At 50.3% G+C, this 22,209-nt stretch overlaps 2 protein-coding genes across 7 annotated transcripts in view; one reads left to right on the top strand and one right to left on the bottom strand.

Annotated features, from left to right (window-relative positions):
• LOC122377710 (protein NDRG3-like) overlaps positions 1-16,790 on the top strand; it is a 57,739-nt gene extending 40,949 nt beyond the window's left edge. For 3 of the 6 annotated variants that reach the window (XM_043358062.1, XM_043358065.1, XM_043358066.1), the window contains 2 exons: positions 10,218-10,419; positions 15,731-16,790. In XM_043358062.1, coding sequence (XP_043213997.1) covers positions 10,218-10,419; positions 15,731-15,780 — 252 coding nt within the window. In that variant the 3' untranslated portion in view covers positions 15,781-16,790. Of the gene's footprint in view, positions 1-10,217; positions 10,420-11,277; positions 11,330-15,730 lie in introns of all 6 variants that reach the window. The other 3 variants (XM_043358064.1, XM_043358061.1, XM_043358063.1) reach the window with 2 other exon arrangements.
• Positions 16,791-17,184: 394 nt separating this feature from the next.
• On the bottom strand, positions 17,185-19,820 carry LOC122377712. Its single transcript, XM_043358067.1, has 3 exons — positions 18,587-19,820; positions 18,005-18,123; positions 17,185-17,656 (listed from the first exon to the last, which is right to left on the bottom strand). The coding sequence occupies exons 1-3, from the start codon at positions 19,142-19,144 to the stop codon at positions 17,473-17,475; spliced, it is 861 nt and encodes a 286-aa protein (XP_043214002.1). The 5' UTR covers positions 19,145-19,820; the 3' UTR covers positions 17,185-17,472.
• Positions 19,821-22,209: the final 2,389 nt, after the last annotated feature.

The following is a 22,209-nucleotide window of genomic DNA, read 5'->3' on the forward strand; positions in this document are numbered from 1 at the left end:
TCGGTGGTCGTCGTTGCGGCCGGTGTAGGAGCTGGCATCGGCTGCGCTGGGGACAGCTGGCTCAGGGGCCATAGGCTTGCCGACAGCGACTGTGCCGGTGTCTCGGTGTTCTTGGGCGTGGGTGGCTGTCCCGGCTGCGGAGTGAGGCCAGACCCGGCCGGTTGCTGCCTCGCCGCCAACGCTGCTTGCAACTGCGGTGGGAGCTGGACGCCCTGTGTGCTGACGGGAATCAGGCCTTGGGCGGATGGCTGAAGTGCCATCAGGCCAGCAGGCAGCTGCTGACCAGCCGGTAATGCTACCCCAGCCGGCCAGAACAGCTGCTGCCCCGGCGGCTGCGGCGCTGGCTGAGGCGGCGGAGACTGCTGTTCCTGCTGCTGATGGAGCCACGGCTGTATCTGCAGTGAAGATGCTCCTGGTGTAGGTGACTGTCCATGGAATAGGGGCAGAGCAATGATGGGGTGCTGACCCGGCGGCGATGCGGCACTCTGTGCCTGCTGTAGAGCGAACAGTGAGGCCAGTCCCTGACCCGTCTGTTGGCCGGACTGTTGGCTCAGCACTGAGCTCGGACCGTGGCCCTGTTGCTGGCTCAGTAATGAGCTGGGGCTCTTTTGCTGTTGTTGATTTAGCAATGAGCTCAGACCCTGCTGCTGGCTTAGAAACGAGGACGGGTCCTGGCCCTGCCTTTGTCTCATCAATGAGCTGAGGCTCTGCTGCTGCTGTTGCTGACTCAGCAGTGAGCTCAGACCCTGCTGCTGGCTTGACAGTGAGGTCTCACCCTGGTTGCTCTGTTTTCTCAACAGTGACCTCAGCTCCTGTTCACTCAGCTGCCCCTGCTGTGCTGCCTGGCTCCCCTGAGAGGCCCGCGCCGCGGTGGCCAGTTCGTGTCGGGCCCGCAGCAGACGCACCACGGGCAGGTGCTCCACCTTGCCCGTCTCGGGCGCCTTCTTCACCAGAGGCTTGGTGGGCGCGCATGCCGAGGCCACCGCCACACACTGCCAGAACAGAGATGGAGGGTGGTCAGTCTTCGAACTCGTTGCAGACGGCGACAGTCGTCAACAACGTGAGAATATAACACGGCATTCTGCAATAAATCTTCTTGCAAGTGCAATTTAATGCAGACGCACAGGTATTTGTGTTTTTGAACATATTTTTATAATTAAGGATGAGGAGCGTTACCGCAGAGTGGCATGCGTTTCTTCCTCAACTACCTACTTTTAAAAAATCGCTCGGCTTTCGAATACAAATTGGCCATTCGTCCGTGAAACGGATGGCGCATTCCCTCATTCTTTTACACGCATGATGAATCTTAAAAGTTTCCATATATTTGCCAATTACCACTCAAGTTTCCTGGTTTCGTACTGAGAACATAGGGTGCTGTGCAGCCACGCTACCGGCCTCATCATGTTCATGCGTGGCCGCTCCTGTTCTATGACTGATGTCACTGAAGGCATAACTTTGAAGCACATATGCAAAATTGTGAGTGCTGCAATGATCATACTTATCAGTCCTGACACCGTGAAATGTTTTATATTTTTGGGCTCCTTGGTACCTAGCCTATTTCGATCATGTGGATTTGATAAGAGTCGCTGCGACTGAGCTGAAAATCGCCTCCGAAGAAGCCTCTTAGGTGCATCTGAGCATGAACAAAGTAAACGCAAAAGTTCATACCAATACCATTAATAATTTGAATGCTGTTTCTTGGGATGAAACACGTCAGTTTTGTTTGAATTCAGACCCGGCATACCTATATCAGTTGCGATACCTACCAGTCATGGAATTTCAGTGACACATCACATAAAGGTACGTCATCAGCTCAGGTGAGCGAACTATAGCGAGGTGACGTCATGCTGCTGATATGTTGATGCGCTACAGATCTTTATCCGAATGCTGACATGTCTTGACAAATATCGAACATGAGGATCAAGGAACTGTTGGCATGTTGGCTGCCTTAGAAAAAGGACTGCCCTGCTGCATGTTTTACTTTCGAATAACTTTCAAATGCTGAGCTGAAAATGAAAGGCATTTATAACACTTTTACCGCAACGCAAATGAACTTTTTACACGAGCCTATGCGCGTTATATGCGTTTCAACGGTTACACATCGGTGCTATTTTAAGCTATTCATTTAGGGACATAGCTCGCATTTCTTTAGATCAGATTCCCTATGCATTTCAAGGTTTCACGACCCGTCTCTGAAAGTAATTAGCAGTCATCCCGTGCTCACGCCAAGGCTGCTGACTGCGGGAGCGGACGGATTCTCACCTCGGCCAGACCCACGCGATGGAGGCTTGGTCCGGTTTGACTCATGGATCGCGGTGGTTATCGATGTACCGAACAGGATCACAAGGGGTAACCGATAACAGGGACTACAGGGTGTCCCATAAGTTCGTTCTCACCTTATATTTGCATGTAAAACAGAGTACATTGCGTTTTGAAATGTTTGTAACCCCTCAATGTGCTCCCCATTTCATAGGCAAACACATGAATGCATGCTGCGACATGGCAACCGGCATGTTTGGCAGCATAGCAGGCTTGAAGTTAGCCCAGACTGACTTGGCATGCGCCGTGAGCTCCTCAATGCTGGAACACCGCTTCGCTTCGACGAGCCTCGATTTCAATATTCCCAACACATTTTTATGAAATTTGGATCCGATGAGTTGGCTGGGATGTGATCTTACCACATACGCCTATCACAGTCTCCTGGCACTGCTTCTAAGCTTTGCTTGACCTGTGCACTGATGCACTGTCTTGCTTGAAGATGGGCCTACGACCTCCCGGATGCCATTTTCTCCTAAAAAAATGTGGTCATACTTGCGGTTCGAGTTAAGCTAGAAAGCTGAAACTCCTACTAGATCTTCTTGGAGAAGAATTCTGCGTCCCAAGACTGTTTCTGGAGTATCAATCGCAACGTGATCAGTGTCTGGACGCATATTACCCCACATTACCGTGACCCTGGCCTTTTGCATAGGAATAAAGCGGGATGACATAAAAGCCTTTTCCGTCGCCCATATGGGACCGTTTTGGGGTTTGGACCGGTGTTTTATCTCGAGCACGGACTAGGTAGTCCAGATGACCACATTAATGTCATCGGCCCTCCAGTTTTTTTTAGCCTCAGGCATAACGAAACACATGTTTGGCCATTTTAAGACGTTTTTGACTGTTTTGAGCCCTCCGGTAAGTAGAGCTTAAGTCACCTTGAGTTAGGTACCCCGAAATGATACTCTTAGACAGCTGGTAATGCATCCTGAAAAGCCTGTTTACCAACTTTCTAACGATAAGACCTTTTTGACGGCCATTTTGGCGCCACACAGTTTTGGCCACATGGCTCACTCGTGAAAGCTGACAAAAAAGAGCATAAACTTGCAGCGATTGACTCCCGACAAATCATCGGCGTCACTTGTTGACTGTGCGTCCAGTTAGCGACAGACATTGGCTACATACTGGATGGCCTCAATCACCCTCAACCGTCGTGAATGGCCCAGTGCGGACTAAATACCGAGACGTTCCCGTATCGGAGACCTCTATGTTGCGGCGTAAGCCGTCTCCACAGGAAGTGAACTCTCTGGCAAAAAAATATTTTGTCTAGACGAATTAGTTACCGTGGAGCACATTCACAGTTGCCATGGCAACCCCAAAAGCTCAGTTACAAAATAAATTAAGCGTGGCTTTAAATAAGAGAGCCTCTAAAAGAAAAATTTAGGTGAGAAGGAACTTATGGGACACCCTGTATTGTCGATGTCTGCTGATTTTGGGCGGAACAGGTCGCACTGAAGGTAATGTGAACTGATCAAATGAACAGAAGGTGCACACACCTGTCGGGATGTGCCAATCAATATCATACGAATCACGATCCTGTTATGATTTATTCGATGTGCTCTGGCACCAAGTTAACAAAATAAAAGTTAGCTGAATTTCTCGCGTTACAGATGGTAGGTATATAAGTCTATGAATGTGATTTTTGCCAGATTAACCGAACGTGAGCCATTTACAGCTGGTTTTAATGGCAGATTCATGAGCAGGGAATTAGGTATGTGTATTTTAATAGCTCAGCAAACGATCTTAGCTCAATTTAAAAGACAATTTTCGGAAGACGGCAGCTCAGAACCCACAGCGTATTGTTGAGAAATTCTCCCCGCCCTACGTGCGACCTTTCTCTACCTGCCTTAGTACCTTTCACTGGACATTTATATAGTATAAGTCATGTTTGGAGTGTCAGTGACATGGTATTTTATGGTAAGAAATTGTTAATATTCGGTAACAAATGAATGGATGGAGGGGTAATTGCACAGCGTCGGCCGATCAAGGTTGGAGGCAGACTCTGCCTGGCCCAGCGGCGCTGGCCTCTGAAGTTCGGGTGCCCCAAAATCACAAATCCGCATAGCACCTCAGGTAGTTACTCACGGCAATCAGTGCTGTGGCCACCCTCCGGGCCGCCATGGCCCCGGTTCTCCCTCCTTGGTCCGGGTGTGGTCCTGGGTCCGGCTCTCGCTGGTCCGGGGTCCCGGCTCTCGCCCTGCTCCTGTGTGGCCCGGTAGGTGCCGGCCGTTCGCTCCGCGGCGCCGCGCCTCTACTGCGGCGCTGGCTCCTTCGGTACCCCCGGACAGCCGGTGGATCCACCCCCTAGCCGACGATCGGGCGCAGCACTTTCCTGTGGCCGAGCCCCCTTTCGCCGTCGCCGCCATTGTTTGACATTGCCGATGGCCGACGGCTTCGTCGCCGCGTTTTCAGCGTCGCGATTTTTTCCTGGCGTCACGGCCGAAGGGATGCGTCTTCTGATCGTAGAATTGAACTTGCTTTGGCAGCATCATTGGCTGGACCAGAGATGACTGACGGCCCTTGAGTGGAAGATCGAGGGTTGCTCAGCTCTTTTATCAGTCACTGACCGCGCACATGCGTCATGGGCCATTTACTGACTCATTTAGATAAGCTGGTTAGTGGTTAGAGGTCAGACCTTACCCCCGGCCTCCCGGCATTCCCTGTTCGTCTGTTTCATCGTCTGTTCTGAGTCATACGCTGACGCAGTTACGTTACCGCAGCATTTTTAGCATAGGATGATTGCCTACACTGATAGTCCGCTATGTCAGTGTTCAAAGTCTTGTCCTCGTTAGTAATTGGGTCAGTAGAACATCTATTACAGCTTCTGGCCTGCGATAGTGCTTCAATGTTATTTGGTTTTAGTGGGGCCATTATGGCTTGTTTACTAATCGTGTGGCGATAAATAGGTGTTAATACGAGCCAAATTTAGGAAACTTTTCATGCCGATATCGATTGCAACGGAGCTTATTGATAGAATTTCTCGGTATTGAAAATCACATAGTGGCCACCAAAGTCGACTGCCACCATTGGGTCTACGGCTTCTCTGCCTCGCGTTCTTCGGGCCAAAAACTGGGCTTGTCGAGTAGGTCGCAGCTGCTGACGGAACAACAAATAACTGCTTATTTCTTTGGTGATCTGATGAGCTACAGGTTGCGTATAATAAATTGCCTCTCTAGATGTATGTCCATACAGAAAATAATATCGGCTTGCAAAAATCTCACCACCCTACCTTGTTCCAGTTAAATTTCCTGGGCTGCGCCACATGTCACCCATGTTCTGAAATAATTGGATGTCACTCACCGACCGTCAGTGACATATTTCCCGGACCGCACGGTTGGCTGGGTTGATCTGGATCGGACCCTGCGAAGTGGAGGTCAGCTATGGGACCGTTCCGCAGTTTCTCAGGATAGCGTGTGTGCGACATATGCACCGGAACCATCGCGTTTCTGCAATGACGCTTGTGCAAATATTTTTGGGCGTCGGTTATAATTGGATGGTGGCTATGGGCTGTACCAACTTATATGGAATCGATGTGTGCCATGTGGTCTATGGTACGATAAAATGGATCAGTTTTTTGGTGATATTCCTAGAACACGCACTGCTGGGTGGGTCGAGAATGCCGCCTACGAATCGAGTCGCACGCGATTGATTAGACCTTCGGTGCTGCATTAACAGTGCGATGCGCTTTTCGCGTCAGTATGCTACATTAGGGATCACATAGTCTACCGACTCGATTTGTGTCAGGTCCGTTCGTCAGTGACGCGCCGGCCAGCGGCGCCGAGGCGGACTTGGAAAGCTCACGGAAGTCGCCGCTCTAAACGCCGCCCGTGTGCATTTTTCGTGTGTCGGCCTGTACCGGTCCTCGGTGTGTGCGATCCGGCCGTATGTACGGGGCCGTTGCAGGTGCCGGCTGGCCCGTGCAGTGCCACATCCTGCTGTGGCGGACGGGCGTCGGGCGTCGAGGGGTCGGCCAGGAGCGTGGCGGAGGCGGCGGCGGACCCTGGTGCACGGTCGCCGCCCGCCGGCGCGCCCACTGCGGTGGCACCCTGTCACGACAGCGCCACTGAAGTCCGATGTTCGCGTGAAGCACTTGACAGGGCTGGTCTGGGGTGTGGGAGTGGAGAAAACGGTCACAGACTACACCGGGTCATATACAGTATACAGGTTCTGCTAAGTTATCTACACCAGGTCGGGTGACCGGTGCTGATGGTGTGTTGATGTTCCTAGAGCAGAAGTCTCACACAATGGGCCATGACAGGGTGTGCCCGAGGAAATGACGGAAATCAGTAGTTTAATGGTCTGTGTAAAACGTTTGTGGTGATGTTTACGGAAATCCTGTTTGCGATCTGTGTTAACTATCCTGTTTGCGACCCCAGAATTGGATGGAAAATAAGATTCTTACATGCCCTTTAACTCACATAATATACAACCCTTCTGTGAAATTGTTAGGCGAATACAATATTTGTCACTTCTGTGATTGAAAAGTATGAATTGAGATCCAATAATTGACTGAACATGGGGATATTTATCATCATATTGAAGCATTGGTATTTGTAATCATATTGTCGACGGTCTGTGCATTGATGCACCAAGAAATATGTGTCATTACTTTCACATCAAACATCATTTCGATTGTTTACTGAATGCTAAGCGATATTGCTACTTGGTTAGTAACTATGTTCCGCTTGTTTTCCTCTTACGGCATTGTAATGCGGCATTGTCCTGAAATGGGAATGCCCGCGTTGATTTGTTGTGTGACACCCGGCGATAGACCATCTGAAATATTGTGACATATATGTCGAACCGCCGACTAATATGAGAAAAGAGCCGTGACTTCGCTTCTGTATTCCCGCTATAGGTAAATATGCCGTCAATGTGGTATTGTCAGGTGGAGGAAAACTTTGGTGGCAGACATGCCGTCTTCCATGCCGGAGAACCGGTGACCGGGAGCTGGCTGGTCTGAGTCTGTGGTCTGCCTTCCCCTCCGCTTCTTTGTTGTGCTCTACTTTATCTACAATCTTCAGCTTCTACTCTGTGTGTCGCATGATATGTCAATGTTATACGCCGGGTCTTGCCACTGCACGTGCAGTGTGCACCTCTCACTGTCGTATTGTCCACAGCTCAGCAGTTCAGTACTCTCCGCCGAGCCACTGCGGGTTACCCGGGTTTGATCAGTCAATGCCGTCAACAAACACCGTCTAGGTAACCCTGTCACCATACTCCTCTTCCAGCATCGTCATATTCTGCGGTTTAACTCCGGCCAGGCAGCCACCGCCCAAAACCTACCGTATTATATAAGACGCCACCGTTAGATCCAGACAACCAGGCACTTTAACTGCGTGATATGCTACTGATGAAGCCGCCTTTCTGTGGTTCACTTCGTGAGGCGACAACACGGTGTGGCACGTTTCTTATTATATAAGTGGTTTTATATAAGCTTTTGATGTTTGGCCTATGTAGGATTACCCGTGGGAGGTAAACATCGCGTGGTTGACCGACGAGTTAATGGATTCCGGGTATAGAAACTACTTTAAGAACGGTGAGTCGTCAATCATGCAGATCATATCTTCATATGTACCGATTGGGACTAATGCTGCAGCCAACAACAAAGAAAGTCTTACAAATTTTAACGAAAAATAATCAAATATCCTTGATGCAGAAAGTCAACAGCAAATCCGAGGTTGGGAATCATAATGGTGTCCCACGTCTAGCATTGGATTGTCGGTAATCATTACATTATTTCGTACAGTAACATGCAGCGGAATGGCGCCTTCTTTTACTTGGGCTTGTCCAAAACTCATCACTGGCCGACTGATCAGTGTGATGCCATTGAGGAAACCTGACACGGGTCAGGACGGACATCTAACTGACACTGACACGGACTGTTAACCACACTCACACCCACGGACCCTGTGGCTGGCCTCCCGGTCTGGGATAGCAATTCGGCCGAGTGAGCCCGCGCCTTCCAGCCGATGGGTGCTGACTGATCCAGGGTGTGCTCACTGATACAGCTATCGCGTGTGGATGGGACTATTGGCTGTGGTGAGCGGGGAGCTATGACCGGCTGCGCTGCGAAAAGGGATCGTCGGGAAATCCCCCTGCGCTGGTCGGTCCGAAGTACGGTGTTACAGCATCAAGCACATGTAGAAGGCGAGCAACAAGGTTGTGCGGAGATCGAATTTGGCCTGTTTCATGCCGTTTCATTTCGTCATTGCTTCAACCGAAACTTCTCACACTATCAAGAATAACGATGAGTTTGTGATGTAGTTATAGGTAACTTGTACCCATTGTTGGAACCTAAGAACAAGCTTACGTCATTTTGTATCTTATATTGGACCAGTATAACGCCTTTTGGGGCGACTAACGGAGCGAGCGAGAGGGTGGGCCTTGCACGTGCGAAATTGCGAGGGGGTACCTCCAACTGACTTGTGCACGGCACCCTACTAACCGGTCTCTAGCGATGTGCCAAATTTGAGCACAATCGGCCCAGCCGTTCTCGAGATCTGGAAGCGGCACCCTGCACGTGCGCACGTGCAAAATGGGGCCCAACCGACTTTTGCACGGCACCCTACTAACCGGTCCCTAACCATGTGCCAAATTTGAGCGCCATCGGTCCAGCCGTTCTCGAGATCTGGAATCGACCCCTGCACGTGCGCACGTGCAGCAGCGCCCCAACTCTGGCACATGGATATGCAGTGCCTAGTGGGTGCCTACCTACATGCCAACTTTCAGCGCAATCGGCCAAGTAGTTACCGAGATATTGCAACAATTACAAAACGGACACCTCTTCGTTTTGCACGTGGCACGTGCATAAGGGGTCACCCACATGCATCGGGAATAGTCCAATACTTGGAAGAAGGAATGAAGCTACCCTACAAAAATTACCGCATGTAAATCGGTCAAGTGGTTGCTGAGATATAAGCCTCGCAAAAGCGTGACCACGGCCGGCCGGCCGGCCGGCCGGCCGGCCGCTCATACTCAGAAATTTCCGTTAATCTAAGGAAAGACTACGCTCGCTTCGCTCGCTCCGTAATAATTTAGATCATCACATTTCAAGGGCTTACTGCGCCTTTTGATCATATCAGTTTCTCTCTTTGGCTCAAAGTTGCAGCCAAATGATACCCAAAACACCACCCCGTTTGTAATTAGGTATGTACACTGGGCGTTCAGATACAGCCTTCTTGCGAATAATTGAGATGTTTTACATCGCTATGCCCGTTGTTTACAAAACATTTGACATACATTGCACACATAATTCCTTCCGTGCGCGAAACCATTAACCATAATCCTCGTAATAGTTGTAACACACCGTTCACTCAACCCCACCGGTAGCACGTGCAGCAAACAATTACCTACCTACAAAGTAACCGTCTTGAAAAGAAACTGGCCACACTCTGTGTTTGATGGCCCGATAGCGGCTCAATTTATTCAATTCATTATTTTATTACTGTAGCATTGCCCATTGTTACGACTTGTGATGCGTTCGTGACTGATCGCGCACCTGTATTGCGGGCTCCGTTATAAATATGTTGCTCTTTGATTTATGTTCATTGTAACGTCACTGTGATGGCCATCGGGACGATAAAACGCGCCACGGAGTGATGCCCCCTGCACGTGTTTGCCTAAAAGCCCGGACCTTGCGAGGACCAGTTTTGCCGGAGACATGTGCTTGAAGTTTGAGCTCAATTACAGCTGCGCTGACGAGGAAAAGTTCCATCGCGTTCTGAGTCGTGGGTTCTTGGATTCGGGATGCTATTTTTATCGCCCTAAAAATCGCGCCTCTGCGCGTTAATATTGTTTAATTTCTCCCAGTCTTCCTGTTCCCTAGGAGGGTGTATGTATTCCTGCGTGTGCCTGTAGGTACTACTGGTGTGTAACTCCCCGCCTTTCTGTCTTCCCAGGAGGGTGTGTTCCTGCGCGTGCCCGTGCTGCTCGTGTGCGGAAACCGCAGTCCGTACGAGGACGAGACGGTGACGTTCAACTCCCGCTTGGACCCGGGCAAAACCCAGTGGATGAAGATCCACGACTGCAGCCTGCCGCTCGACGAACAGGTTGCCAAGGTCTGCGAGGCATTCCGACTCTTCCTGCAGGGACAGGGATTCGGTGAGTTTTACTGCCAGTGTGTGTTCGTAGAAAGGAGAGGAATTCGGTGAGCCTCACTGCCAGTCCGTACTCTTGGAGAGGGAGGAATGAGAATCTGGTAAGCTCGACAGTCAAATTAAGCGAGATCAGGTGCGAACCATCACGAAACCAATGCAGTGGCAGACAGGGTTTGTAAGGGGCTGAGAAATGCCCCCTTTTGTCTGCGCAGCACGGTGTAACAGGCGCTTTAATTGATTTGTTCAGCTGACACAAAATCGGTGCTATGTGCCGGGCATGATCTGGATAGTTTGTAGTGTTTGCATTGTGCTGCGTAGCATAAATGGCCGATATTTATTTTTTTGGCAAATTGTATCATCATTGGGTTGTTATTAATATTTAATGATCGTTGAATGTTGCCCGTTATGTGCACCGTGCCGTTCGGCTTAGTATGGAGCAATGTCGCGCATGCAGCATGTGACAAACATTGAGCCATTGAAATTCAGTAATTAATATTAATATTAATATCCAAGTAATATTAATATTAATTAATTTTCTTGAACGCAGCGGCATTCTAAAATACACTGCCCGCATGGCTTTACCTCTGCGGCGCTAAATATATGCAAGTGGGCTACCCAAAAATTATATTGCTTCCTGCGAAGATGTTGGAATGCGCTTGCCTTAATTTTAACACACGCCAAGCGCTATGCTCAGATTAATGAATGTTTTTCGAGCTCTCCTGCTTGTGCTCGATATACATATGACGTGTAGGTACGGCTTATCGACGTATCATGGCGCTGCCTTGCGGTGTGGCGCAGAATCGTCACTGTTGGGACCAACTCTGACGCGCCGCGCGGCGCCTGGCGTGTCTATGTGTTGCAGCGGTTCGATCACGACAAAGGCTACAGAAGGTTCCTCTCCAGTGATGTGACAGGTACTGTTTGCAGCCGCCGCCCGTCCCCTCCGCTACCCACTGGTGGTGGTCTGCTGTGGTCCGGATTGGTCCTGGTCTCCTGCTAACTGGTGATGGACCGCCTTGGTCCTGTCCTCTCCTGGTCTCACACTAACTGGTGGTGGTCTGATGTCCTGGTCTGTTTCATCACCCCAATCCCGGTCCACACAATGCACGGAGGTGATCCGCTTTGGTCCAGACCGGTCTCGGTCCGCAAAGAACCTGGTGGCGGTCCGCTTTTGGTCTGCTTTGGCCCGTACCGGTCCTCGTCTACATAGAACACGCTGGTGGTCCGCTGACGCCAATGTCCTACCTCTTTCTGGTGTCTCTCTCCAACTCCTTCCGCTCCAGTCTACTTCACAGTCTACCGTCGTTTACCGTCTGGTCTCTCTAACATGTGTTCGCTTGAGGCGTATCATGCTCGTCGAGACTGCCCTGGTCTGACTTGTTATTTCGGTTCATGTGTCGACTTATGGTGGTTTGCTTTTGAAGGTGGCCGCCTGGACTATTTATTGGATGCGGTTTTCTCTGAGCTCGTGAGTGAACACGGCGGTGTGCTCTGAGTGGAATCATTACTTTCATCCGTACGCTTTTTTCTGCTTGTTTTCGAACCTTGTGCAGTGCTGTTCTGTGTGTCTGAGTTTTGTGCTAATTTTGATGGGGTGGGTTCACTCCTTACGTCCTTGTCCTGAATTCGGTGTTGCTGTCTCCGGACGTGTTAGGGCTATGTGACAGCGGCGGCTGCGTTGCGCCCTTTCTGTTCATTTTGTGTCGTTCTCTGAGTGGCAGAGTGTGGCTCTGAGTGACCGAGTGTGGCTTTGGGTAACCATGTGTGGTCTCACTGCCGCAGCATGCTCGGCCGTGAACCGTTCCGACTGAGGTGAGCTGGCCGCCCGGGACCATGTCACCAGTACAGGACACAGGACGCTAACTCGAGACGAACGCTTACTGACGGACACAAACGTATGTGCAGTGATGGAACGGACAGTCACAGTACTTACTACTTATCCGTATCGACGGAATGGACCAACATGGACGAAATGTGCTTGGAATTAACGTATGTACACGTGACATGTATTCAATGACGGAACGAGCCAACAAAAACAATGGCATGTATTTAGATTTAACGACGTAACGGACCGACACAAGACATGTATCGGACCACAGGGGATGCATGACAGTCTCGAACACCACACAGCACGGCAGGAACGGGAGCTTGGCCTGCTGTGTGCAACGCTCGCCGCCGCCACTGCTCTAGGGAAGCCACGCCGCCACTCCACTGTGTGTTTGGCATAGCCGGCTCACATGCTGCTCACATGCTGCTCACATGCTGTTAGCCCACCGCGCTGGGACTCCACAGAATCACGCTTTGAGCGCGGAATGTGTGAGCTGTTCGACAAAATGGCGCGCTTGGCACAGCTGTTGTTTCTCCACGGTCGACCGCCATCAGCGATGCTTTATCGTGTGGCGTGTGCGGAGTCCTCCGTTGCTTTGCCGTGCCGGCGCGCCCGTCAATACCATCACTCGACCGCTGCACTGGTGGCCGGGTCCGGCTGGGGCTGAGCCCCTGTGAGTCAGCCACGGCCCCTGTGAGCGCCGCCCGACCGTGCCTTGGTCCGGTCTGGTAGCCGTGGGTAAACCAGGGATGATGGCGCAGCCGGGGCGTACCGCCGGCTCATCGCCACTGTCTGAGCTGGGGCTGTCTTTGTCCGTACTGTGGTCGGTTTGTCGTGACTGTCACGGCTGTGTCCGCTCTCCAGCGTGTCCCGACTGTGTCCGCTGGATCTGTCCGCCGTCCGGGATGTGTCCGCTGGCACCGTCTGGACTGTGTCCGCTGTCCTTGTCCAGTGTCTTGGCTGTGTCCGAGGTTACTGTCAGAATTGTGATAGGTTCTTCGTCACCGTTGTTCTCTTATCCTGGGCTGTTGTGCGGTCCTCTGTAATGTGACCGTCTGTACTGACACTTATCAGCTGGGTGTTCCGCTGGCCGTTTGATATCGGGAAATGTCCGCTGGCCGATTGCAGCGTGACATGGTTTTAGACGAGATTACTGTACATTTTAGATATATGTCTTACTGATACCGGCGAGGTCGCTGCTGTCGCCAGCGGCATTTGGAATGTGCCTGAATGTAAGTGAAATTGGTGCGGCTGTCGTTTAGCTTTTTCAGTTGCTCTTTTTATTTGTGTGGTTGTGGTTAAAGGATCAATATATTAATGGTTTGTGAAGTGACTGTAACAACATTCTTAGTTTGTGCCTGTGCGGAGCTTTGATAATTCGTTGTGAATTTTTCAGTTTGGTGTGTGTGATGAGCTTTGTTTTTACACGAAACAAGCACTGGCTCTTACGCTTCATACATAATTCAATGGACCGTAATTTGCTAATTAATACCATGTATGTTATTCAATGACCATCAATCGACAGATGTTTCTTTGCTCGAAGCGTTGTTTCCATATTTCAGAATGTGTGTACCTACATCAACCCGTTCTGTTAAATGCGATGGGATTGGATGTGTGTACGGAGATAGACTAAACGAGTATTTAACTTTTTTAGCATATGTGACGTGGCTTAGTTTGTGTCAATTTAGGCACTGTCACTGAACAGCAGATTTGCCACATTATTGTAGCAAAGTATGTTATATTTTCATTCAACCCTGAGCACCGACTCAAGTCGATGTGAAGTTAATCGTGCTTTGCCCAGCTCTTGTCATTCCGTTTTGATGGCTATTGTTTTAATGAGCATTGTTTGCTTTTTAATGCATGCAGAAAACGTTCCACAACGGATATTTTTTATTTGATTTATGCCGACGTTAGTTCCAAGGCTATCCCCTCATTGGGCAGCGGCCTGCCCACTGTTTTTGGAAGTGAAGTCGTTATATAACGCTTCACCAGAAATCGACTGTGTCAGCCCTTTCGCGACGGCACTTTTGTTACTGGGGCAGCCGCAGGCAACAGCGTGGTTGTTGCCGCGTCTGATGACAATATCGTGAATAACGAACACAGGGCTGTGTCGCTGTTTTTTTTTCGTTCTCCCTATGTTTAACTTGCCGAGGCATAAGCGTGAAAGTCTTTCTACTAGGGCGAATAAGCCGTTATCTGTGAATCAAAATGTTTTGATTAGACCAGGACCTGGTAGGGTATTTCTTATCCTAGTTTATCGTCCATTCTCCGTTGTTTTGAGAACGGATAATGCTAATTGGAATTGCGTTAACGGTGTCCAAAAGCTATCAGGCATGCCTTAGGTGAATTTAATCCACTTTTATTTTTCGGCAATGATTTCAGGTCAGGCTAAATTCATGTTGAATAACTTATGTTACTGCGAAACCTGGTGATTGGCAAGCTTTGCGGTTCGGGGCTGAATTTATCGTCCAGTGTTTGTCCTATTTCCAGTACAGAAGGGTTTGTCGTTGATCGTTTCCGAGCTTGACCACGGGCTGATGGCGTGTTTCAGAATTTATACATTGCTTGTTGGCGTTTCTCCGTTATTGATTAATGTGCTGTCCATGCTCTCTCACGTGTCCTATTGGCTGGACATGTCCTGAGGTCTCCACCGTGGCTGCATGCCCGTTGATAGTGTGTATCTGTGCACTGTACAGTGTGCATGCAAGAGTTCCAGGTGTGCCGGTCCGCCCACTGCTTCCATCGCTTTCTTCTATCGTCTCTCTGCTCTGCTCTTTGCTCTGACCTCTACTCTCTGTAAGCTGTTGCTCGCAGCTCTCTAGCCTCTGCTCTACCGTCTGCCTGTCTGTCTGAACCGAGCTGCTGTCGCATGTCGCTCTTTCTGCGTCGCCGCCGTCACTCTCACGCTGGAATGTTGTGTCGTGCCGTGGTATGCCGTGGCGTGTCGGATGCACTCTGCTTTGAGACGGTACCAGTGGATGTCACCGGCCTGAATCTGTGTTTGTTTATCGAAACAGGTGCTGTCTGCCGTGTAGGAACCCGTGGATTCGCGGGGTACGGTAGATGTTATGGCGGAGGGAATAAGTGGATTTAGGTGTATCGTGTGGCAACCCAATGTGCACCCAAATCTTTTCAGTACAGTGCTGTTTACTGACCTGTGTTTGCCGGTGAATGTGGCCTTATATAAGGCATATAGGAAGTTATATAATATAGCCCTTATGTCTTTCTCCTGGACCTTGGCGTGCGAGATAAGATCTCGCTTTTGCAGTGTCCTGCAGTGTCCTGCTGACGACGGAAGCATTTCCTAGCAGCCTCTAGTTTCCGCTGCCTGCCTCTTTCTCCGCTGTTCATCTATCTAGCGAGCTGCCCCGCTGACAGTTTCCGCCCCCTGGCGGTGCCGAGTGCCGACCGCTTCTCTTTCCATCAGTTCTGTGGGCGTTTGTTTGTGCTTATTCCCAGCTAAATACCCCGACGCCTGCTGTTCCAGTGCCGGGCATCGGACGGCGAATGTCATTGGACGGCGGCGGACACCACTGAGCGTCCAATCCACACCGCTGGCCGTGACCACACTGTAGACTCGTGGCGACATCTGTCGCGCGCGGACGCCACTTGTAGTTGCCATCCGACCGCCGGGCTGCGCTAGTGATGCAACAGCGGCTCGCTACATATTCCTTGTTTGCGCGTCGCCGGCGCTGTGCGGGGATGAGTGTATGATGGAGTGCTGGCTGGACAGTCAATCATCTCATCCCCTCCGCAGGGGAGAGGAGCGAAGGGTTGCAGAAGCCCGTAGTGCAATCTGACCGCTAGATAGTGCGGTGGGAGGGACGTGTATCGTGCAATGCGGTCCCGCTGTGACCAGCAATCATGATCTGTGGACGCTTTGCTGTCACCGGCAGGACCAGTGAGCGTCTCCGATATTTTATGTCGCCTCCTCTGTGTTTGTGTGCGTGTGGATGAGCGCGCCGTCTTTTCTATTGCTGCTTTGTGATGTACCTACAGCGCGGCTGCTCGATAGGATATAGAGTGCCTAACCGAACCGGCCTCCGCAGCCCGCCCTGCCTCTGACGCCTGACACTCGCCCAAACTCGTCCCAAACTACTGCATGCCTTAGACAATCTGTTGTCATGATTCCGTCTGCCCACTCCTTCTCCAGCTCCTGATATCGTCTCTCATGCTCTCATCAGACTCCTGATAGTATCTCCCGTCCTCCGCCCACTCCTGATTCCAGCTCCTGTCCTCTCCTCACCTAACCTCCCGCTCCTGACCGGCAGTGCCGCTCCTGAATCCAGTCACCCTGAGTCAGAGGCGCCACCAGCTGGCGCTCAGTGTCGCCGGGTCGTCGCGGGTCGCCGAGACGTGGCTCGTGTCCGAGGATGGTCGCGGTGACCGGCAGTGACCTGGTCGTGACCTGGCCGTGTGTTGGTGCCACAGCGTTCGAGACCGGGTAGGTCAGAAGTGTAAAGTCGCAGACCGACGCTCGTGGGGTGCTGCGTTGAATGATGACAGCTGGAGACTGATTGATCTGAATATATACTGTACAGCTGGCTGAATTGGTATATCAAAGAACAGTCGCTGGACTGAATCGTGAAGGTAGTTCCGCGGGACCTGGCCACTTGAGTGACAAGGTAACAAGACACATTTGCGGAGTGATCAAACGGACAGAGTGGGAGAGCGACACTGATTGTATTGTTGTGATTGCCAACTACTGTCAACCACATACGTAGATGCGGAGATACTACAGTTACTGCATAAACATTAAACATATGCACAGACACATGCAAAAGCTGCACACATAATCAGCAAACGAATCCGCCCAAGCACGTGTTTCGCAAACACATGTGATGCTGCGACTACGTTCGCCGTTGCAGCAAATGTACAGATGCCCGATAATGGGCTAATGGATACACGTAGGTAGGCATCCGGCAGTAGTCAATGACCATAATGCCAGTAATGTAGACAACATAATGCCACAGCCCACAATGGTGAGCAGATTACAGCGCCGTGTGGCGTCGATAACGCTATTATGTCATTGTTCATTATAATGCCACAATGGTCAGTGGGTCGTAGAGCGGTAGCATTCCACTAACTCCGAATAGAAATAAATCACTAAATGTCCAAACATCCAAATGGGTGAACGATATCCACCTTCATCCACAGCACTCTTTCCGTCTAACCGCAGCTGATCCCTCGAACCAAATGCGTCCATCACCCAATTGACGCAGTTTGTCGCTAGATGTCTCTAGTGTCCTCCGCTTCCTTCGCCCTTAGCCTGGGCACCAGTGCCTTCTGACACCTGGGAGCGAGCTCGGAGCAGGGGTCGGCTGCTCCCCTCCAGCGGGCCGTCCAGCCGGCCAGCGCCGGTTCCAGAAACCGGCGTGCTTGGGTTCGATCCGCATCCCGGGCCACCGTCAGACTGTTGGAGGTGGTAATGGGGGTCAGAACGGGCTGCTACATCAGGCAGGGGCGGGTACCGTCAGACTGTGCAAAGGGTAACTGGGGTCACAACGGGCCTTAGCAGCAGTCGGGGAGAACTATTGTCAGACGATATGTAAGCAAGGATATGAACCATGTTCTGACACATCATGCAGATCCTTTCTCAATTTCAAAAGCCTCTTTCTTCTCGTTACTCATGGACATTAGATAATCTTCAAAATTCGACAAAATGGGACCCTTGGCCTGGTCACTGCCCTCAGCGTATTAGCCGGGGATGGGTAATCAAAGTTCCGTTGTCGGTGGTGCAGTTCCCGTCGTTTCTCCTCACCCGAAGGCCCTCAGCACGAGTGACTCGGTGGCCGAGCGGGGCGCGGGCCGGTCCCCGTAGAAGAGACTCTCGCAGACCAGTCGTCTGAAGCAGCCCTGCACGTCCAGATAGCTGGCCAGCTGAGGAAGGGAGAGGGAGCAGAGCAGTCAAAATCATACTAACTTAACTGTCTTCATGGTGAGCTTAGGGCTGCGGTCAGAACAGCTGCCAAGTGACGCATCTCCATGATCTTCAGGGTGGGGAGGGTTTCGAGGGAGCTCGAAAATCCTTTGACAGTGAAAAGCCTCCCTTAAGTTCAAATGCAGCTCACATAAAAATAGCAATCATTCTCAAAACCGCTACATAACCCGACTTTGCGAGCTTGACACGAATGTGACAGACAGGAGAAAATGTGTAAACGTAATTACGTATTTTAGAAATGAGCCTAGGTAAAGAGCTCAGGTCTGGCACTCCTGGTTAACCCGTGCTCCTACTCAAGATTACTTTACTTATAAGGTTAGTTCACTAAAAGATTTTTGCCGCCCAGGTGACGTCACGGTAAAGGAATTCTGAGGCTCGTGAACGGGGGCTGCTCCTACTCACCCGAATGAGGAGCTCAGTGTTCTTCACATGTCGCTCTAGACTCCTCCCACCGCCTCGGGAGGGGGCGATGGGGGCCAGTGGGCCGCGGTGGGGAGGCTCGCTGCTGACTGCAGCGGGTAGTGGTACCTCAATTTTTGCCCTAGCAGCTTCGTTGGGACCGTGGTAGGAATACTCCACGCTGTCAGGACTGTGGTAGGAATGCTCCACGCTGTTGGGACCATAATGGGAATCACCCACGCTGTTGGGATTGTGGTAAGAATCTCCTACGCTGCTGAGACCGTGGTGGGAATACCCCACGCCTCTAGGGCTGTGGTGAAATTTATTCCTCTTCTGAGACTCGCCGATGTAGACTTCCCTTCTCTGCGATGGACGGTAGTCGTCGAAGTGTTGCTCACTTCTTCCCAGGCTGGCGGCAGAGTGAGAAGGGCATAGCAACACGCTGATATTGTTCTGCCGGACAGTTTGCGACCTTAGCAAGGGCAGGGGCGTGGCCAGTGGAGGCGTACATATCTCATGACCTTGATCAGTTTGCAAACGGCCATATGCATTGAGCAGCATGTTATTAACTGTTATTTATCTTGCCGTGAAGGACATTGTAGTCGCTGCAGCTTCGTTGTTCCCTCAAATGTGTGCGCTATTTTAGCCTTTGGTGGTCGCTGTAATGGTCCAATGTGTTCATGTGGTCACTATGAGAAGGTTTGAGCATTAAGCTCCAAGAGGACCGAAATATGTTTGAATTGTCGATCTGGTATCTCCTTTCTGACGCACATCAGTACCTATGAAGACAGCAGCCTGATTTGCACCCTGCGGTTGTACCTAGTTCTTATTAGAATGGCACTTATCTTTATTCGCACTTCTACAATCACTGGTCACTAGCTGTGTCGTTGAGGGCTGGTTAATTTGCTGTCGTATTGAAATATTCAGACCCGAAGCTACTGTCGTGTGCCCAACGCAGTCACCACGGCTGCTGTGAAGCGCTGCAGTCTCCGGCGAGAATGGTGCTACTTTTCTGTGCGCCGCTGCAGTCTCCACCCAGACGGGTGCTATTGTTATACTAACTGTTGCAGTCGCCGAGCTGCGCTAGTGTTGTGAGGGCGTTGCAGTCTCCACTCCCGCCGAGAAAGACTTTTGTGACCGTTCTGCTCTCGTTGATGAACTTTGTAGTATCTAGTCTCTTCTAATGATCTATAAACACTGCATGAAGTTATCCTTTCCTGGAAGGTGAACGAAGCCACTTTCCGTTTCTTTTTTACAATAACCGTTAAGTAGTGTCTGGATGGAGCTGGTAAAAATTGAGCATCGTCATTGAATTATTTAACAGGAAGAACTCCTCAAACACATTTAGGAATCTTACCAAAATAGGTAGCTGATGTATTTTCTTATGCGCAGCTTATGCATGATATATTTTCCCTTGACGTGACCCTTATCTTTGTATGACACATTGCCCAGAATGCTGGAAAGTGCGTCATACACAGATTCACAGGTAGTACAGTATCCAAATCTGCAAAATCTAAGGTCATACCTATTATGGTTTTCATTTCATGGAACGATTCTTCGCTGTTGAGAACCGATTTCAATTCATGAGGAAACGTGCTAGCTTGAACGGAAACGTGATTCTGCTGAAAACCTTGATCTATTTAGCAAAATACTTCCTGGCAATTTTTAAGCAAAATGTATTCCTGGCAATTTTTACAGTCACCTCTGGCTAAACGTATGGTCATTGAAAATGCAAACGAAAACTGTTGAAAGTATTCACAGTTCACATTGAATCTATGTGGGTTTCATGTTTACGCTTAGACCATATATCGACTGACCTGACATATTGCCTTCCGGGCCGCGCTTCGTAGTAACGTGATCGGTACTGCGAGAAGAGGATGCCCTCAACCAGCAGCGGTGCGACTGCCAGGGTGACGACTTGTACCGCTAGTCCTGCCCTCATCCTGGCCGCCTCTGCAGACCCTGTCCTCAGCGACGGCGTCCGCTGCTACAATGCCAAGGTCCCGGTGTCACTGCGGATGTGCATTCCTCCTCGACGCAGAGCTCAGCAGAGACGTGCATACCAGAACCTGGCAGGGAATACAGAACAATGTGAGGTTAATACATTGGTATCGTTTGAATAGTGAAATCCATCAGAAATGGTATGAGGCCCCTAAATGTACCCACTTTCCGTGGCTCGCCACAGCCCATTTAGACGTAAAACGTGACAAACTGCAGAATATTCAAATGTCGCTATTTCTGATCGTGAAATGTTTTCCGAAGGCCATGCTTTCAGAGAACTTAGACGTGTTCTACCGGATCGGGTTTGACCAGTGTAAGTTTCGCTCTCGGCGTTTGGCCGTGGTGGTTGAGACGTTGAACTATTTGATCACTATCCGCAGTCCACTCGGTTTCAAGGCCGCTGTCTAGTCAAGCCTGTTCTCAAAGACATCAGCGCAAGATGTTGTAGTGTGCACCAGGTAATCTACAATTCCGTTTGTTGCATTGCACAATAATAAGGCATGCGGTGGAATGAATAGCACACAATAATTTCTAGGCAAGTATAGGTGCATCCCTCGCACATAACTTGAGGGTTTCCTTAGCTTCCGCAAAGCACCGTGAAGTGGAAGTTGTGGTTGTTGATATACAATTACGAACCCGCACACAGATATCGATTTTACCGCTAAGACTGGACCGATTCGAGGCAATTTTTCCTAGATTCTGGAGCAAGGCCAGTGATTCCATCGTTTCCCGTAATGTTGATCGAACTGACTGCTGAGCCACGTGTGGTTCAAAGACAGGTCTGATGTTACAGGATCAAACCGCATCGCCGCAGCATCGCCTGTCAATCGATGTGCCTGGCAGCTTCCATGGACATCTTATGCGCATTTCTGGTTGTTCATTGTTGCTTTCCGAGGTCAAATATCTACATGTACTGTACTGATGTACTGATGTACTGATGCTCACAGCTCTTGCTGCAAACCAAACTAAACCATTTTTTTTTCTTAACAATTTTATACCTGAACACGCATCTATACGGCTGTGCAAGGACCGAGGTGTTTCATTCACTATCTTTTCTAAAGCGTAACATATAAGCGTTCGAGTAGGTACTTACCTATGCATTACAATGAGCTGCTTCTTGATAGTTCTTTTTTAAGAAACTTTATCCGCAGATTTGAAGCATCTGCACACAGGCAATAATTAATTGGCCGATTAGCGGTATCGTGTACGGTAAAATTCTCGCTGAACCTATCGATTTGATTTTATCAAGGCTGGTTGGGGGATGGACGAATGACTCTCGCCGCTCTTGCACGGCATTATAGGAGATAGAGAGTGTCGGTTGCTTTTATACATCCCTAGTGCACAATTTGATACTCATAATTAACCCGTGCCCCGCTGGAGGTCCAGGATTTCCACGCCCTACTGGGGTGATATTTGAACACCCACCCCCTTCTAACTCGGTTCGTGAGCCACGTAGCGACACGCCGTAGGCGGCGTTCGAAAACGCGTCAAAAAAAAATTGAAGAAACTACTCACTTTTAACCCGCGCCCCACTGGGGTCTGCGTATAACACGCCCTACTGGGGGGGGGGGGGGCTATTCATAGCCCCCTCCTAACTCCGAAACTACTGGGCCGATCGTCAAAAT

This window comes from Amphibalanus amphitrite, unplaced genomic scaffold (genome assembly GCF_019059575.1).
Source record: "Amphibalanus amphitrite isolate SeventyFive unplaced genomic scaffold, NRLGWU_Aamphi_draft 000049F_arrow, whole genome shotgun sequence".
NCBI lineage: Eukaryota > Metazoa > Arthropoda > Thecostraca > Balanomorpha > Balanidae > Amphibalanus > Amphibalanus amphitrite.

Bases quoted from the DNA above. Each gene is read 5' to 3' on its own strand.
- LOC122377712 (XM_043358067.1), bottom strand. From the start codon at position 19,144: ATGCTGCTCAATGCATATGGCCGTTTGCAAACTGATCAAGGTCATGAG. The intron at 18,124-18,586 runs GTGAGTAGGAGC...TCCCTTCCTCAG, and splicing joins ACACTGAGCTCCTCATTCGG to CTGGCCAGCTATCTGGACGT. The intron at 17,657-18,004 runs GTGAGGAGAAAC...CACCTCCAACAG, and splicing joins CTCGTGCTGAGGGCCTTCGG to TCTGACGGTGGCCCGGGATG.